The sequence below is a fragment of the Ranitomeya imitator genome, chromosome 7 (assembly GCF_032444005.1).
Source record: "Ranitomeya imitator isolate aRanImi1 chromosome 7, aRanImi1.pri, whole genome shotgun sequence".
Classification (NCBI taxonomy): domain Eukaryota; kingdom Metazoa; phylum Chordata; class Amphibia; order Anura; family Dendrobatidae; genus Ranitomeya; species Ranitomeya imitator.
The window spans coordinates 100499651-100520255 of NC_091288.1; the positions used below are offsets into that span (position 1 = coordinate 100499651).

The 20605-nt window shown below is 40.7% G+C and overlaps 1 protein-coding gene across 1 annotated transcript in view; it reads right to left on the reverse strand.

Annotated features, from left to right (window-relative positions):
* Positions 1-6408: 6408 nt before the first annotated feature.
* Positions 6409-20605, reverse strand: part of MDH1B (malate dehydrogenase 1B) — an 89518-nt gene continuing 75321 nt past the window's right edge. The window contains exons 6-10 of the mRNA XM_069733686.1: positions 18850-18991; positions 17892-18046; positions 9849-9988; positions 7360-7435; positions 6409-6589 (exon numbers count right to left, since the gene is read on the reverse strand). Coding sequence (XP_069589787.1) covers positions 6492-6589; positions 7360-7435; positions 9849-9988; positions 17892-18046; positions 18850-18991 — 611 coding nt within the window. The 3' untranslated portion in view covers positions 6409-6491. The remainder of the gene's footprint in view (positions 6590-7359; positions 7436-9848; positions 9989-17891; positions 18047-18849; positions 18992-20605) is intronic.

Here is a 20605-nt window from a genome sequence, read left to right on the forward strand (position 1 = left end):
CTGGTGGATAAGGCTCTAAAGAATCTTAAAGTTCTGATGGCGGTAGAGGCATCTTCTGTGTGGGAGTTCTTTTGCATGTTGCCAACAGGTGATTATCTTAGGCAGTATATACTGTAGACTCTGAAAGAGGAAAGTAAGCTGTGGATGTCCTGGCTCACAGAATAGAAACTACAGCTCTCCATCAGAATATGATGTAACATCACCTGCTCATTTAGAAAAAGCATGGGGGTCAGCAAGCCTCAAGTTGTCCTCCTCTCACTTTTCATCAAGCTAATCTATCAGTCAGGCTCCATGCACATTTAGTACCTTGTTAGTGTCATCGCCATCAAGCACTAGTGGTTGCTGTACTCCAAGTACACCTCATCTTTCCATTTCACTGTATAATATTGAACCTATTGTGTATCAGCAGATGTACGCTCATAGTCATCTGCTAATTTGTCAACCAAACTCTCACCTAGTCAAGTTGCTAGTGGTACAGTTATGTCTGCACCATGTCACTAGAAGATATTCAGGTGTAAATATTTGTCTCAAAAAGGGGTGCTCACTTTCTGTCTCAAATGCAGGAGAATCTAGGCTGCCCCGTTAACTTGTGTTTAAGCTCTAATGTGCACTGCACCTGGAGTGGAAACTATGGTCAGGAACAATACATGGGTTTCTTGGCCCACTGGCAGAAAATTTGCAGTGGCAGTGATGCACCACTGTAACCGCAACAGGTGTTGAAGCCTACACGAGTGGGCGCTATATCTGGCACCCCAGCTTTTATCTGTCTCCTTTCCCTGGATCCTACTCAACCGGCATGACCGCTTTCCACACATTGACCGCACTCATTTGTATTATGGCAAGAAAAAAGCAGCTAAGTAAAAAAAAACGAGTGGCCATCATTACTTTAAGAAATGAAGGTCAGTCAGTCCGAAAAATTGGGAAAACTTTGAAAGTGTCCCCAAGTGCAGTGGCAAAAACCATCAAGCGCTACAAAGAAACTGGCTCACATGAGGTCCGCCCAAGGAAAGAAAGACCAAGAGTCACCTCTGCTTCTGAGGATAAGTTTATTCGAGTCACTTTTTTGTTAAGTATATAATTCACATGTGTTAATTCATAGTTTTGATGCCTTCAGTGTGAATTTACCATTTTCATAGTCATGAAAATACAGAAAAATCTTTAAATAAGAAGGTGTGTCCAAACTTTTGGTCTGTACTGTAAATACTGGAAAAAACACTCAACAGAACGCAACAGAGCTACCGGAAAACAGCATCTTGCACATGTTTAACACCATCCTATGTCTGTTGGGTACCGCAGGATTAGGAGAAAGAGGAGGATGAGCAGCAGCAGCAGGTGGATGTGGACATAGAATTGGCATAGAAAGAGGACAAGGTGCACAGAGTCAAAACAACAATGCTTGCCATTAGAACTGTTACAATGAGGTGATGCAAATGAGTCAACAAGGTCCTTGGTTATATTGGTCAGCCAGGCAAGCTGTATGCTGGAATGCTTGTAAGATAATAGGCGTATTGTTGCCTTGAAACAAAGGAATGACTATTGGGGAGACGCTTGTTGACTGGATGACTGACCACCAGACCTCTCTGCAATTCCTGCAAACCCAACGAACCCCAACCCTTGCCAATATTAGGCCTACAACAAATAGCTGAAGAATGTGAACACACTCACAGAAATGACATGGATCCCACATGAAACATTTAGAAATATAGATAAATATCTGGTTCTATCCATGTAAATACTTGGGGACAGTAACGTATACTCCCAATACTTGAAACAACAAAGAGAAAAATGGAGTTCTATACGAAAGTAATAAATATAAATATATTTTATTAAAGTTACATAGAAAAAATATATATCATAAAATGAACAAACAGAAGCAAGGAGACCCTAGTAAAAAGACATCCTGGTCCCAGGCACAGACATAAGTACAGTCACCATGGTATTAGTACCAAAGCACCTATATAAATATATAACAAAAGATATGGTGTATTGCCATATGAAACTGGCTAACCGTAGCATATAGTGTGAAACACCCTATCATAGTAAACAGTAGTTGCTTCCATGTGGACAAGTGTCACCCATACATAAAGGAAACAAAACCGTTAAAATCCATATAGGAAGCAAACAATCTTACCCATGATGTAAGTAATCAGCGCCTGGGACCCTGGAACAACCCCCCTAACGCGCGTTTCGCGTAGCTTTCTCAAAGATCGCTTTTTTAAAAAACTCTGTTAGCTTTGCAAAGAGGGCAATGCTAACAGGATTTTCTGGGGGCTTGTCTTTAGGCTGCTCTGCATTAAAACCTTGTGAGCACTGCCATATTGGTATAGAACATACAAAGTAGCGTAAAAAAGGCTTATATCTTTGGAATTGTGGAACAGATTAAAAAAAAAAGAAATGTAATGAATCTCTATAAACCAATATAGTGTACTCTGTGTTTTGAATGTATATATCCAAACAGAGAAAATTCTTTCATACTTAGCAGAGCACCCTGTTGCTCACAGCTAAAGCTGCCGCCTGCCATGCCAGACATGGTGAGTGCCAACGCAGACACAGATCACGTTTAAAGGGAACCTGTCACCCCGTTTTTTGAGATTGAGCTATAAATACTGTTAAATAGGGCCTGCGCTGTGTGTTACTATAGTGTATGTAGTGTACCCCGATTCCCCACCTATGCTGAGAAATAACTTACCAAAGTCGCCGTTTTCGCCTGTCAATCAGGCTGGTCAGGTCGGGAGGGCGTGTTCACAGCGCTGGTTCTTCCTCAGCTTTACGTTGGTGGCGTAGTGGCGTAGTGGTGAACAAGCAGCGCGCGATCTGCGCTGTCATCCCTTTCGTCGGTGGGGGCGGCCATCTTCCTGGGGCCGCGCGTGCGCAGATCGAGTGCTCTGCTGCACGGGGCTTCAGGAAAATGGCCGCGGGATGCTGCGCGTGCGCATTAGAGATCGCGGCGGCCATTTTCCCAAAGCCGAGATGCAAACTCGGCTTTGGGAAAATGGCCGCCGCGATCTCTAATGCGCACGCGCGGCATCCCGCGGCCATTTTCCTGAAGCCCCGTGCAGCAGAGCACTCGATCTGCGCACGCGCGGCCCCAGGAAGATGGCCGCCCCCACCGACGAAAGGTATGGCGCGCTGCTTGTTCACCACTACGCCACTACGCCACCAACGTAAAGCTGAGGAAGAACCAGCGCTGTGAACACGCCCTCCCGACCTGACCAGCCTGATTGACAGGCGAAAACGGCGACTTTGGTAAGTTATTTCTCAGCATAGGTGGGGAATCAGGGTACACTACATACACTATAGTAACACACAGCGCAGGCCCTATTTAACAGTATTTATAGCTCAATCTCAAAAAACGGGGGTGACAGGTTCCCTTTAAAAAAAGTGAAGAATTACCATAATCAAATGAATATGCAGAGAGACGCCGGGTACCGGATTTAGAGTTGGAACTGCATAATCACAACCGCATCCTCTCCTCATTAGAACATTCGTGACTGTCTTGCTGGATTAAGGACGGTTGTGAGCTGTCGAATTTGTTTCCCAGTTACTTTACTAACTAGAGATGAGCATTTATCTCAGAATTTTACTGTGATTTATTTATTTTAATTCCTAGAAGTGCATGCATTGTGTTTAGTATTGCCCTATTGATTCAGCAAACATTTGGCTGCACTATTTTTGTTGTAAAAATGCCCCAGCTAACATCACACTGAAAACACAGCATTGTTATAAAAAAATGTGACTGAAGGCACCCGGGTTGCAATTTAACATATACCTACCATTTTAGGTGACTGATCAGGATTAACTGTCATATGTGTGTACATGAGGAATAACACAATGTCTGCCATTATATGAGTGCAAAAGGTTTAACCTCTGCAGGCGTTATTGCTAATTGTCAGATATGTCAGTGGGTGCAGGCTCGCTACTATAATGGCTACCATTCTTGACATGCACAGACAAGAAAGATTTGTGATCTTCTGTCTCTATGTAGCACATATCCGGAAGCAGCAACAGCAAAGAGGGCACTATATAACAGTATTAAACAATGTAGCTGTGAATCCAGCTCTGTTGTGAAATAAAAACATATTAGAAAACAGCAAGGGTCTGTGACTTTCTGCCAATTTGTCTCTCACTCTCCTCTTCCTATTTTCTCCACAGAATTTAAAGGGACACTATCAGCACAGAATGACCGAAACCAAGTACAGGTGGTCAGTGCATCATGTTGCAGCAAATCATTTAAATACATTTTCTCACCGTTTTGTTTTCTATCTATCTCCTTACTTTTGTGACTCTATGTAGCCAGAACTGTCAATAAAAGAAGAAGGGGCAGAGATAGATGGAAAACAAGCAGGTGGGAAAGTGGATATAAATGATAGGCCCTAAACCGATGCATTGAGCGCCTGTACTTGGTTTCAGCAGTCATTCTGTGCTGACAGAGTCCCTTTAATAAGAAGGAAGATTTGGGCCTTTTTTCACAGCGGGTGGCTAGTTCTCGAGGCATGTGGTAGGGGAAGAAATGGCTCCCAAGTGTTTAAAGATGCAGATTCCTCTGAAAAGATATATTACCTTTTCTTACATTCACTTTTACTACTGACTTATGCAGTTAGTTGAAAACACAGTGATCATTTAATTGCGATCCTAAAGTGTCTCTTCTAGTAAATATTTGAATTGCCTTACAAACATCGTTAGAAAACATTCTCTAAGAATTCTGCATGATGTCGTTACTCTGTTATTCCTTCTGAGAATGTATAAATGAACTCAAAACTGTGTTACCATTTTCCTTGTCAATGGAGGGTGTCCTAGAGTATGACACTTTCATGGATAATTTATGGTAAATGCAGCAATTTACTCAAACCAACATATCAGGGTGTTTACATGTCCTCTTTAACTCCTTAACAACCGCCGATACGCCTTTTAGCGCCAGCAGTTAAGGGGCCTTCTTCCTCAGCTTTTTAATGGCGCTAAGAAATAAGTGTATAGTGCCCCCAGAGCCTCGGCAAATCTCTGGGGTCTCAGCTACCCCTGGGAGCGGAAACCCCGGAGAACATGATTCAAATCAGTCTTTACCGACCCCAGTCACGTGATCGCCGTCCGATCCCATGAACATATCACAGTGATCAAATTAACAATAAATCAAATCCCTTTTGTCATCCCTTTAGTTAGATAAAAATAATAAAATATATATATATTTTTTATTTGAATCCATTCTTTGCAGTTATAGGTAGGGTTGGGGCTAGGATTATGACTTAAAAAGAAGATCAACAGGTTACAAAACCGATGAGGATGAGGATAGGAATAATTTGAGGATGCCTCCCGCGCTGCTGTGTATGGAAAATGTCACATCTCAGCGATTTATTCAAACAGTGGCTTTTATTCAAGTCAACGCTTTTAAAAGCGTCAATCACTCCTTCCTCCGGAAATGACCACATAAGTGTGTACTGTATGTAACGGAGGGAGAGACTGGCTGTGAAAAGATATGAATGGACTTATCTGTGAAAGAGATACACAAACATATAGATAGTTGGGGATGTGAAATCCTTCTGGCAAATGCCCTTTAAGTTATTTTCCTTTCTCAGTTACGTAAACATTACTTCTTATGCTTTTGTAATAACTGATAAAAAGTCACTGAGTAACAAGACATTATGTAGCAGTAAACCAAATAGGAAAGTTGTGACGGTGTATTTCCACTTTTAGAGCAAAATTTCCTAAAGAATTGATGTATTCTAAAATAACAAATCAGCCTTACTTATCGCCTGTGGCTTCAGTCCCCTCTACAGTGTTCAGTTAGACTTAGGCCTCTTTCACACTTCCGTCGTTTGGCATCCGTCATTTTGGGCAAAAAACGGATCCTGCAAATGTGCTCGCAGGATGCGTTTTTTTGCCCATAGACTTGTATTAGTGACGGATTGCGACGGATGGCCACACGTCACGTCCGTCGTGTTTTTTGCGGACCGTCATCACAAAAAAACGTTCAACTGAACGTTTTTTTGTCCGTCACGTCCGACATTTTCGACCGCGCATGCGCAGCTGAAACTCCGCCCCCTCTTCCCCGGACTGCAGAATGGACAGCGGATGCATCGAAAACTTGCATCTGCTGCCTATGTCATGCAAAACTTTCACAACATGTGTCGGTACGTTGGCCCGACACAGTGCGATGGACCCATACCGACGGAAGTGTGAAAGAGGCCTTAGCTGACATGGCTGTTACACTGAAGTCACCACTATGTCATGTAACTGCTGCAGCCAATTACTGGGATCGGCAGTCTTGTGCTGTCTTCCTGGCCATGACCGCTGAGCCCTGTGATTAGCTGTAGTGGTCACGTGTAGAGGTGACGTCCCCTGAGCAGCCATGTCAACAAAGACCAACAGAGAGCAGAAGAAAGGTGGTGCTTAAGTGGAAGTCAGCACATTCAGTTGTTTGTTTTTTATTTCAAACTTTATCAAGGTTTTTGGAAATGTTGCTATGAAAGCAGACAACCACTTTAACAGAAAGAACTTTAGCTAGGATGGTCAGCTGATTCTTGGATATTTAGTTGATCTTCATCATTAGGTAATGGTGAGTCTTCTTTCACTTCTTTTGACAAATTATCCTGTTCTGAAACAAATTGATACATGCAACATCATATTAAAGAAATTAAATAAATTGTTATTTCCATAACACTAGTGTATTTTCTTTTACAGTATGTAAAACATACAAAACAAAATGACTCCATATATTACGTACTCTATATACACGTCTTTCCCTGAACTATCATTTACCAGGAGTGGCCACGGTTCCATCTTACTGTGGATTCCCTCCAGCGTTCAGCACTGAATTGTTGACTGCAGAATTCTAAAATAAATTGCTATTTTTTTGCCATCACACTACTACATTTAGCCAGTAACAAGTCATTGTTGGGGAAAATTATTCCTGAATAAGTACAAAAAACATGTCTAGACTAGGGTTGAGCGACTTTTACTTTTTTAGGGTCGAGTCGAGTTTCGCGAAACCCGACTATCTCAAAAGTCGAGTCGAGTGGAATCGGCCGATTATGGCGAAAAGTCGGGAATCGACCGAAACACGAAAACCAATGCAAAGTCAATGGGAAATCTAATTCATTCTCTCTCTCTCTCTCTCTCTCTCTCTCTCCCCCCCTCCGTCCCTGAACAGAAAAGCTGGTGTTACACATTGCAAATCGCTACAGCGCACAAGCCACAAGATGGCGATAGGCGTCCACGCCCCTAAGACCTATGTCATCACTCTGCCCACGCTCCTTCATTGAAGGAAACCCGACTTTGCCAAAAGTCGGCGACTTTTGAATTTGTCCGATCCGTTTCGCTCAAGCCTAGTCTAGACGAACATATACTACACATTATGCCTATTACCGATAAGTTCTTCTCCATTGGGTTCTTCAGGTGCAATTTTTTCTACTTGAAGAATTCCAAAAGCAAAGTTCTTTTCCTGAAATACAGATACACTACTATAGAATAGTAAAAATGAATAAATCATACTTAAGCCTCATTAAGACATCGAACTTTCCAAGAACGAGGAAAACCGTGTGAGTTTCATCAGTATTTTTCATTAGTGTGTCAAACGAGTTTCATCAGAGTTTGGTGCATTTTTCCTCAGTTTTTCTCATATATGAGAAAAAAGGTTTGACACCCTTTCCTAACAGTCTGTGAAAAACAGACAGTGCTCTAATGGCATCCAAGTGCTGTCCGACTTTTTATATGGACCCATTGACTTTTATTGCAGAGATTGATCCAACGCTCAGATCACTATCGGACATGTCTCTGCGATTTTGCACTGACCAAAATCACATACCTGGGAAAAACCAGATAGATGATCATAGGTACGAAGTGTTTCCCATGAAAAATAAGGATAGCACTTATAATCGAAAAGCTGATGTGTGAAAGCTGCACAAATGTATATATTATTATCAAGGGAATATAGATAACCTATTTTGTTTATGGATCTATAGAAGTTCGAAATACCTTTGAGGGGCCTACTCATTGGAATATCCCCAAAACTGATACCAATGTTAAAAACTGCACCATGTAAATGATACTAAAATGCTGTCAGAAACTTTGTTAACTTTTCAGGTGCTTCACATCAATTAACACAAAATGGAATGAAAAACTGAAACATTTTATTTTTTCCACTAACCTATTGCTTTAGTCTGAAATATTTCATTTTTACAAAGGGTAATAAGAAAAAACGAACCCAAAATGAACACATAGAGATGTGTTCAAAAACTGCTGTCTGAGCACACGTCAGATCAGAAGGGAAGAAGAGCCATTTGATTTTTGGAGCGCAAATTTGACAGGAAAAGATTGTGGACGCCACATCGCATTTGCAGAGCTCCTTAGGTGCCAAAACAGCAGATAGACCCCAAAAGTGACCCCATTTTTTAAAAACTACACCTTTCAAGGAATTTACCAAGGGATAAAAAGTATTTTGAATACAAAGGTGCCTCAAAAGAATTTTACCATTGGGCCGTGGAAATAATTATATTTTTACAACTAAACTGTTATTTCAGCTTAAAAGATACATTTTTACAAGGGGTAACATGAGCAAATGGACTCCACAATTTTTTAAGCCATTCTCCAGAATGTTTTGACAACCGATATGTTGTAAGAAACTATTGTTTGGTCACAGAGCAGGGCACAAAAGGAAGCAACTCTGTTTGACTGTTCAAGCAGATTTTGATGGAATAGTTTGAGTGTATTATTTGCAAATTCCCCAAGGTGCTAGAATAGCAGAAAGTCCTCTAAAGTGACTCCATTTTGCAAATTACACCCCTCAGTAAATTCATCTACTTGTGCAGTGATTATTTTGGACTCCCGTGTTTTCCAGAGAACAAAAAAAGTATAAAACAAACGTTGCAGAATGAAAATAGCAAATATACCAGCTTAGTGCTCAATACACTGTAGTGCCCAGCTTGTACTTCTGCATACATGTTCCCCGGAAATTGCTACAGCAATTGTCAACGCATGGACGCTAACTACAGTTTAGGTCCACTATGAGGCTCAAAAGGAAGGAGGCATTTGGGATCACAGAATTTTCTGTTTTCCATTGTTGGTGCTATGTCATTTTTCCTTTGAGCTATCAGTTCGAAACAGCGTATTTCCTGAAATGCCCGGAACTAATATAGGTCTCCAGGCTGACGCGTCTAGCCTTATATGTGACTATGAGACCATAATTTCAAGTCTGGAGACCGGCATTAAGTCTGAGCCTTGAAGCTCGTACAGAGATATTGAAATAAGCCTGTCTGAATTCTGCCTAACATGGAAGCTCCTTTTTTCCATTGGAAAATGATGGCACCGAGAGGGGGATTGCTATTTGTAGAACGAGTTGAAGTTATTATTGGTACCATTTTGGGATAAATAACGCGCAACATTTTATAATAGTGTTTCATTTTGATTTTTCAGGCACAAAATGAATAAAAAAACTCTGGAATTGTTTTTTTATCTTTTGTTCCACTGTTCATCATGAGGTACAAGTGATAGAATGGGTTTGTTCTTCAGGTCCATATGATTACAGTGATACCAGATTTATACAGATTATTTTTTTTTAGATTTTGCTACTTTCGATTACTAAAAAACATTTTTTTTTACAAAAAATATGTTATGATAGGTATAACTTTAATTTTTTTGCTGTTATAGGTGGTAGACCTCGATACCCTTAATTTGCCTCAGATTGTCATGGCAACCTTTTGAACCCTGCAAACATTGGGTACCAATGGGGTTAACAGAGGGAGCCTGCATGAATTTTAGCCTTTATTGTTGCTCTATCTGTATAAGTTTTGTAACTAAAACCTAATTTAGTTTGTAGGATTATTCATATATTTAATTTTTTTTCATGATTCTATTACCTTGATTAACTCTACCGCTGCTTGTAACAGGGTCTCCTTGGCATCATCCTGAATTGTAATATCTGTGCATACCTGCCAATCACCATTCTGAAATGTAACCGGCATGGAGAAAACAATATCATCGGGAAGATTAAAAAATCCTAAAAGTAATAGGGAATAAAAAACAGCATAAGAGTATCTCACCATTGCTATTATAAATTATAAATAAAAAAGTCACTTTGGATGTAGTCTTCATTTGTTTTTTTAACCCCTTCTCACCTATGTCAGTTTTTACCTTCTTGACCAGACCAAAAAAAAAGGCGAGCCTTGCCCCTGACCAGGCCAACTATTTCAAATATGACATATCACTTTATGTGTTAACAGATATGGAATTTCGCGATAGACTGTACTTTAAATTCATTGTAAATTGAAGTCAAATATAATTTTCATTCATTCATGAAAATTTTGAAAAAAATGTAAAAAATTCTGAATTTCCATGTCCTTAACCCCTTCATGACCCAGCCTTTTTTGACCTTAATGACCTGGCCGTTTTTTGCAATTCTGACCAGTGTCCCTTTATGAGGTAATAACTCAGGAATGCTTCAACGGATCCTAGCGGTTCTGAGATTGTTTTTTCGTGTTAGTGGTAAATTTAGGTAAATAAATTCTGCGTTTATTTGTGATAAAAACGGAAATTTGGCGAAAATTTTGAAAATTTCGCAATTTTCACATTTTGAATTTTTATTCTGTTAAACCAGAGTTATGTGACACAAAATAGTTAATAAATAACATTTCCCACACGTCTACTTTACATCAGCACAATTTTGGAAACAAAATTTTTTTTTGCTAGGAAGTTATAAGGGTGAAAATTTGACCAGCGATTTCTCATTTTTACGACGAAATTTACAAAACCATTTTTTTAGGGACCACCTCACATTTGAAGTCAGTTTGAGGGGTCTATATGGCTGAAAATACCCAAAAGTGACACCATTCTAAAACCTGCACCCCTCAAGGTGCACAAAACCACATTCAAAAAGTTTATTAACCCTTCAGGTGCTTCACAGCAGCTGAAGAAACATGGAAGAAAAAAATGAACATTTAACTTTTTAGTCACAAAAATGATCTTTTAGCAACAATTTTTTTATTTTCCCAATGGTAAAAGGAGAAACTGAACCACGAAAGTTGTTGTCCAATTTGTCCTGAGAACGCTGATACCTCATATGTGAGGGTAAACCACTGTTTGGGCGCACGGCAGGGTTTGGAAGGGAAGGAGCGCCATTTGACTTTTTCAATGAAAAATCGGCTCCACTCTTTAGCGGACACCATGTCACGTTTGGAGAGCCCCCGTGTGTCTAAAAATTGTAGCTCCCCCACAAGTGACCCCATTTTGGAAACTAGACGCCCGAAGGAACTTATCTAGATGCCTAGTGAGCACTTTAAACGCTCAGGTGCTTCACAAATTGATCCGTAATAATGTCCTTTTTTTTCACAAAAAATTCTTTTAGCCTCAATTTTTTCATGGGCAAAAGGATAAAATGGATCTTAATATTTGTTGGGCAATTTCTCCCGAGTACGCAGATACCTCATATGTGGGGGTAAACCACTGTTTGGGCACACGGCAGGGCTCGGAAGGGAAGGCGCGCCATTTGACTTTTTGAATGGAAAATTAGCTCCAATTGTTAGCGGACACCATGTCGTGTTTGGAGAGCCCCTGTGTGCCTAAACATTGGAGCTCCCCCACAAGTGACCCCATTTGGAAACTAGACCCCCCAAGGAACTTATCTAGATGCATATTGAGTGCTTTAAACCCCCAGGTGCTTCACAGAAGTTTACAATGCAGAGCCATGAAAATAAAAAATAATTTTTCTTTCCTCCAAAATGATTTTTTAGCCTGGAATTTCCAATTTTGCCAAGGGTAATAGGAGAAATTGGACCACAAATGTTGTTGTCCAGTTTGTACTGAGTACGCAGATACCCCCATGTGTGGGGGTAAACCACTGTTTGGGCGCACGTCAGGGCTCAGAAGGGAAGTAGTGACTTTTGAAATGCAGACTTAGATGGATTGGTCTGCGGGCGTCATGTTGCGTTTGCAGAGCCCCTGGTGTGCCTAAACAGTAGAAACCCCCCACAAGTGACCCCATTTTGGAAACTAGACCCCCCAAGGAACTTATCTAGATATGTGGTGAGCACTTTGAACCCCCAAGTGCTTCACAGACGTTTACAACGCAGAGCAGTGAAAATAAAAAATCATTTTTCTTTCCTCAAAAATGATGTTTTAGCAAGCAATTTTTTATTTTTACAAAGGTAACAGGAGAAATTGGACCCCAGCTATTGTTGCGCAGTTTGTCCTGAGTATGCTGGTACCCCATATGTGGGGTAAACCACTGTTTGGGAACACGTCGGGGCTCGGAAATGAGGGAGCACCATTTGACTTTTTGAATACAAGATTGGCTGGAATCAATGGTGGCGCAATGTTGCGTTTGGAGACCCCTGATGTGCCTAAACAGTGGAAACCCCTCAATTCTACCTCAAACACTAACCCCAACACACCCCTAACCCTAATCCCAACTGTAGCCATAACCCTAATCACAGCCCTAACCCCAACACACCCGTAACCCTAATCACACCCCTAACCACAACCCTAATTCCAACCCTAACCCTAAGGCTATGTGCCCACGTTGCGGATTCGTGTGAGATTTTTCAGCACCATTTTTGAAAAATCCGCGGGTAAAAGGCACTGCGTTTTACCTGCAGATTTACTGTGGATTTCCAGTGTTTTTTGTGCGGATTTCACCTGCGGATTCCTATTGAGGAACAGGTGTAAAACGCTGCGGAATCCGCACAAAGAATTGACATGCTGCGGAAAATACAACGCAGCGTTTCCACGCGGTATTTTCCGCACCATGGGCACAGCGGATTTGGTTTTCCATAGGTTTACATGGTACTGTAAACCTGATGGAACACTGCTGCGAATCCGCAGCGGCCAATCCACTGCGGATCCGCAGCCAAATCCGCACCGTGTGCACATAGCCTAATTCTAAAGGTATGTGCACATGCTGCGGAAAACGCTGCGGATCTGCAACAGTTTCCCATGAGTTTACATTTCAATGTAAACTTATGAGAAACAGAAATCGCTGTACACATGCTGCAGAAAAACTGCACGGAAATGCAGCGGTTTACATTCCGCAGCATGTCACTTCTTTCTGTGGATTCCGCAGCGGTTTTACAACTGCTCCAATAGAAAATCGCAGTTGTAAAACCGCAGTGAAATGCGCAGAAAAACCGCGGTAAATCCGTGATAAATCCGCAGCGGTTTAGCACTGGGATTTATCAAATCCGCTGCGGAATGATCCGCAGAGGACCAGAATACGTGTGCACATACCGAAACCCTAACCCTAACCCTAACCCTAGTTCGTACCTCAACCTTAGTGGAAAAAAAAAATTCTTTATTTTATTATTGTCCCTACCTATGGGGGTGACAAAGGGGGGGGGGAGGGGTCATTTACTATTTTTCTTTATTTTGATCACTGTGATGTGTGATTTTATCACAGTGATCAAAATGCACAATGGAACGAATCTGCCGGCCAGCAGCCACAAATCGCTCTGATTGGCAGTTTCACTTTCAACAGCCAATCAGAGCGATCGTAGCCACGGGGGGGGGGGGGGGGGTGAAGCCACCCCCCCTGGGCTGTAGTACCACTCCCCCTGTCCCTGCAGATCGGGTGTAATTGGAGTTAACCCTTTCACCCGATCTGCAGGGACGCGATCATTCTGTGACACAGCATATGCGTCACAGGTCGGATTGGCACCGACTTTCATGACGCATTTGCTGTGTCACAGGTTGGGAAGGGGTTAAAATGGTTACTTTATAAATAACACTCATTATATTTCTGCTTAACATGAGCATAATTTTTGAAATGTCATTTGTTTGTTGCTAGGATATACAAAGGGTTAAAAGTTTAGCAGCAATGTTTCATTATTTCAATGTATGGTAATTTAGCGACCACTTCAGGTTTGATGAGACTTTTAGCATATATTTCAGAAAATTCCCAAACAAGACAACATTTTAAAAACCGCACCCCTCAAGGTATTCAAAACTGGATTCAGAGAGTTTGCTAACCCTTTAGGTAGTTCACAGAAATTAATGTCAGGTGGAATGAAACATTACATTTTTTCCATCAAAATGTTGATTTAGCCCCAAATTTCTAATCTAATTTTCATAACAGCGACATGAGAAAATGGACCCCACGATTTGTTGCACAATTTCACCTGAGTATGCAGGTAACCAATAAGTGATTGGAAACTATTGACTGGGCACACAGCAAGGCTCAGCAGGGGTGGAGCATTACTTGACCTTTGACAGGCAATTTTGGGTGGAATAGACTGTGGACACCATTTTGCATGAAGAGTCCAGAAGATGCCAAAACAGCAGAACCCCCATCCCACAATTGACCCCTCAAGGAATTTTATAACAGTTAGTGGTAAATATAAACAATCAGAAAATGGACCCTTGAATTTGTAATGCAATTTCTCTTGAATATGTATATATATCCAATATATGGTCACAAACTACTGTTGTCGCACACTGCAAAGCTCAGAAGGGTCGGAGTGTCAGTCTAGAGGGCAAATTTAGCTCTAATGGGTTCTAGGTTCCATGTCTAACTGGCAAAGCCCATGAGGTGCCAGGACAGCAGAACCCCTAAAAGTGACCCCATTTAACAAACTACAATCCTCAATTAATTCCTCTAGAGGTATAATAAGTATGTTGACATGTTGACACCACCAATGTTTCATAGAATTTTATACCATTAGGCCATAATGTTTTCATAAAATGTTGGAATTCATCTATGTGTGTACTGACTATTTTGGCCAAAAAGGTATTTTCCAGAAATAAGCACACAGTTTGTGCTGCAGAGTGAAAATTGCAAATATACCAGCTTATAGGCCAATACATTGTGCCCAGCTTGTGCTTCTGGAGATGCATACCCCATAAATTAAGTGGGCTCTCCCCACTACAGTAATGCCAAACATATGAATGCTAGCTGTGGCTTAGGCATACTTTGGGGCAGGTATATGGACATTTGGATTCAGGTACATGCATTTCACTGTTTTTTTTTTTTTTTTTGTTTTTTTTTGGGGGGGGGGGGGTTAAGGGATATATGGAAGCATTTCCAGAGCCTCAGAGCCACCAGTAACTTGGAAACCCACTATATTTCCGTTGAGAGATAATGGACCTGATACAGGGACTCGTTTTTTCTGGGTTTAAGTTTTTATTGGTACAACTTTTGGGTATATAATTTTGGATCATTTTAAAGGACATGTTCACATTTACCCGGACCTCTACACTGAGCACTTACATCAGTGTTTCCATTTAACAATGTATGCGTCATTCAGACATAACCCTCAAGAGATCCAATCATCAGTGAGGCAGGAAGAGTGGCTTCTGACTTCTGTTCCAGCAAAATGTGGCTTTTTAGCTGTGCACAGAGCTGTGGTGAACTGAGCTTTTGTGCATGCCTAAAAAGATGGGACAGCACTGGGTCAAAGGCAGACGGCAGATGGGACCTTTCATGAGAAGTTTTGTTAGTTTTTCACACATTAATGTCTACCATGTGACACGCACCTCACCACAGGTCATCATGAATTAGAGGAGCTGTTGCTTCATGCCCCCGTCCTTCCCCATTTTGCTGGAGCTGGCCGAAACAAGAGTTAAAACACCAAAAATCGCTACATTTTTGGACAACTCAGTGTTGGGCAAAAATGCTGTGAGTTTTCAAAGTGATTTATGCCAGAATTCTAGTGCAATCACTTTAATGAATAAAGGTTTACACTTTGAAAGCCAAAACTTTTTAAATTTTCTATAACAGAGTTATAGGAGGTCTTGTTTTTTGCAGTGTGAGTTGATGTTTTTGGGGTATGTGATCACTTTCTATTCCACGTTTTGGGGGAAAGGATTAACCAAAAAAATAGCACTTCACACATTTTTTACACTGTTCATCATGTGGTAAAAGTGATAAGATAGCTTTGTTCTTTGTGTAAGTACAAGCAATACCAGATTCTTTTTTTGTGTGTTTTCTTTCTTTTGCACACCAAAACTTTATTTTACAAAATATCATTTGTTTTTGCATCACCATATTGTGCGAGCTATAACTTGCTTTATTTTTCTGCCAACAGAGGCATGTGAGGACTTGATTTTTGAGGAACAAGATCATGTTTCCAGTTATATAATTTTTATCTACATATGACAGCAATTTATTCCACATTTTCTGAGGCAGCACAATGAAAAACAGCAATTATTACTGTTTTTTTTTTACTTTGGTGACGTAACCCCAAACTCTGCCCCCTCCTTTCCCGCGGCATCCTCAGCGTTGCTTCCGGCCGGGTCACACTAGGACTTGCCGGCTCCCAGCCTAGCGGTCACACGCTAACAGCTGACAGATTAGCGGTCTTCATCCACAGCACTGTGGCTATCTCCTTGGATTAGAGATACATTACACGCTCCCTAACATCAGCGAATAAATCAGTGAATACCACTAATTTATTTTTCCCTTACAATATTACCCATACATACTCACTGAGCTGTAGCCTAGTGCTGAACTTACTCAGCCTAGTGCTGAACTTACTCACATCTATATGAGTACATAGATATATATACCACGTCCTCAATAGAATCACTAGTAAGTATATTAACTGCAGGATTTACTCTATTTTGATCAGATTAACTAAACTGACTACTATCTTGTTCAAACTAGGAGCATTTTACAGTAAACCACATCTTTTACTTATTTGATCCCCATTGGTGAATTTTCCACACAGAGGATCCATGAACCACACCATCCAATATTTATCAATACGGATCATCAATATATCACACCATCTATTGTGACCCAAGTAAGTCCGCGACATGACAACTATTGGCTTCTGGTGATCACATCGTAGGGGGCTCTTATGGAGTTAGACAAGGACCCCTTCTCTCACAATCTTCTAAATGCCATGATTACAATGATTGTGGATTGACGTTTACAGGATTAACAGCCGGGAACGTTGCTAGCATCAACCCTAAGATTTGCTGTAGGACTTTGGCTGCAAGGTAAGAAGAGCTCCCAGTGGTGATTGTGCTCCTTTCCCAGCATATTTAGCATGACATAACTGTACATCATAATGAGGGAAGAGCTTCCCAATCATGATGTAGATTTACTTTAAATGTTGGGAAGAGGTTAAAGAGAATCTGCCACAAGGTCAAAAGTGGACAGTGTTTGCTACTACTTTATTCCCCCTGCACCACTAAGTATTCCAGGGTTAATCGTGGATCTAGTCCCAACCACTCATTGGTTACAATTTTCCTAATGACAATGATGTTTAATGCCTAAAAACAATAAGCATGCATACTGTTATTGTGTAACTTTTATTACACTTCAGTCCAGTGACATGTATTAGGGGTTTTACAATTAGACCTCCTAATAAGAAATATTGAGTTTATAGAGATGGGGAAACCCGTGAGACCTAATGCAGGATGCCAGTGGAAAGAGCAACTTCTGATCTGGGGGACTCAAAAGACTAACCATGGAATACAAAATATAGATCACGTGAAGTGGTATGCTGCTTCCCAGGAAAACTTAGATAATTAATGAGGGTTTCAGAAGCTGGACCCATGGTAGACATCTGATCGCTAAAGTTTTTCCTGTTGAAAATGCCTTAAGGCTCCCATATACAAATTAATGTCAGCTAAACCTGTCGATATCAACGTGTTTGTTGTATAGTCTTATGTATATTGGGACATTGGCCAACTAATCGGGAAGATGTCAATCAGCCTTGTCCAATTTCTGAATGCCGATCCAATTATTCTCCCGGAGATAAGCCTCTGGCCGATGTGTCAGCTGGTGGCTTTCTCAGAGAGAACTCAGGAGCATTCTGCTGAACAAGTGACCATGTTTATGGGAGAGTTGGCGGAGATGGCTGACGGCTGAACGATTGACCGAAGCATTGTTTGACTAACAGCCATCTAATGTTTATGGTGCTTTTAGTGATAATGGGTTTCGTTATGGTACAGTTACTGTTTTTTACCTTCATTGCGAACACCCAGTGAGACAATCCTTCCGGCGCATGAATCCTGCTGCCAATAAGATATGGCTGTTGCAATGGAATGAGCAGCTGAAAGACCAGAGCGATGTTCCTTCCGTTTTTTCCACTCTGTGACAACATCATTTTTCAGCCATTTTCTGCAAGTAATACAATAAAATAAAAATACATAAAAATACATTAAAAAGGTTCTTTTTCATGAAGGCAAACCCTATCCTAGTCAGGGCCTTAACTCAGGACCCTGCTCTACAATTGTCTAGTGGACATGAGTCTGCCATGCAGAACACGGATATTCAACTGATTGCCGACTATGCAATACTGCATTTACAGTGGCAGCTGCAGGAAGGACGTCTGCTGTGGCGCTGACCAGCAACGGCATCAATCTTAGAATTGGGCACAGGTAATGTATCTTTATACACCTTAGGGCAGGTTTACATAGGTGTATAAAAAAAAAAAAATCGCTCAGCGCTTCATTCAGAGAGGTTGGATGATTTTCTTCTTCCTTGTCATCGTGCGCAATCCATTTTTTTACATTAGCAGCTATTAACGATTTACAAAACCATTTACAGTTTTCTATATGACAGAACAGTAATGTTTTAGTAATAATCAGATGCTATACTGTGGCATCTGATTTTTTTGTGCATTCACAGATTTGGAAGAAACTAAAACTGCGATTTTTTTCACACTGATCTTCCCTAACCCATTTAGTAATATTGGTCCAAGGGAGGACTGCTTTTCTTTTCACTGACACAACTTGGACAAAAAATACTGTCATGTGAATGTGGAAACTCTTAGCATCCATTAGCTTAGGAGCTTCTTTCATGATAGAGGCAATTTTAATTCAGGTCTGACCTATTGGTTTTAGATGACTGCACCACATTTTTAATACTCAATTGTTAATCATTATAATAAGCTAAATTGTATATCTAAATTTCATACATACCGGTCATGTATCATGTGGAGCAATGGTCTAGAGAAATTTGATGGACCCCAAATAGAACTGTCATATTTGTACATTTTGGCCAGATGAAGATCAAGTAGGTTGATGCCACTAATGTTACCCCAAACTACCACATCTTTGATAACTGTAGGGAATGTGAGAAAAAGTATTTGTGAGTTCCATGAAAAACAAACCTCTAATATAAATTTTCAAACAAGAATCCAGAAGAAAAATATTAACTGAAAATTTAGCACATATATTGGCCACTTAGTAATACATCAGTTTCCAGAGGTTAGAACAGGCTTTCTCACAGTAGAGTACAGCAGAGCTGACAGTGCCTTAAGACAAAAGCTGAAAGAGGTGTTTATAATGACAGATAACAATGGTCTATGCCTCATTCCCCCACACTGACTGCTGTGAGATGAAAGCTGCTAGAGGTGTTTGTAATGACACATAGCTTGCTCTAGTCTACACAGATGCCAGCAATCAGATCATGGAGGAAAGTACGTTTGTGTGTCTTGATATGTCTCAAGGGAGAAAGTCTGTTCTGACCTCATAGTCCGGTTCACTATGTATTGATTTAGGACTTCGCCGGATTTTTTTGGAGAGTCTGAAAACTATACATTTTTGGAAAGGTTATAGTATAAGCAATACGAAAAACAATGTTTCCATTTGCCCCGAGTCCCACGTGACCGCCATATTGGATTTGACAAAATGGCTGACGTAAAACCAATTTTCGTTAATATCTCAGCTTATAAATAACATAAAAATAAAATTTGACAGCTAAACATACATTTTAGGGCTAAGAAATGCAATATTACTAGTTGCAGATGTGTTTTAGATATTTACTACAGCAGTTTTTTATAATTAATTAGTATTGACATAATAATACATAATGACAGGAATCACATGTTTTTTTTTTCTTTTATTACAGGAGTTGAACATGACAGACAAACCACAAGCTACTGAAGTCACTTGTGAAGGTGAGGCACCTATCAACTGGAAGCTATGTATGCTCTGTCAGTCTTCCAATGGCAATGAGAAGTTGGTGCAAAATCCTCGGATACAGTCTTACCAGCGCGTTTTGGACATAGTAGCAGAGAGGGCAAGTTTACAAGATGGCAACTATGTTGATATCCATCGACGGATTAGCAACAGGAAAGACACAATCGCTACACATCAGGCAGTCTACCATCGAAGTTGTTACACAAATGCAATTAACAACGACCAAATACAACGAGCCCGGGACCGTTATGCACATGCATTAGCTACTGGTAGCCACATTACCAAGAAACGAGGATTAAAAAGAGGACGTGCTGAAATGGACGAATCAGGTTCATTAACATCTGACTCTTCATCACCATTCACGAGGTCACATACATGGCCACTGGATAAGGAAAAATGTTTCTTTTGTCAGAACGATGAGAATGAGAAGCTTTATAATGTGAGGACAGTCAACGCAGGGAAATCGTTGAAACAAGCTATTGAAACATCAGATAATTTAACACTGAAAACAAGACTGAACACATGCATTGCACCAGGGGAAGCACATTCTATTGACGTCCGGTACCACAAAAGCTGTTGGACAAAGCATGTTTTTCATGGACAACGAGAACGTAGTACCAACAGAACAGACCACAAAGAACCCTTATTACAACGTGCAAGTCTGCTAGAGTTGATAAACCTAGTGGATATTCAAACACAGAACCAATCATATCTATCTATACAAGATATCGAAACCACTTATTTGAATATGCTT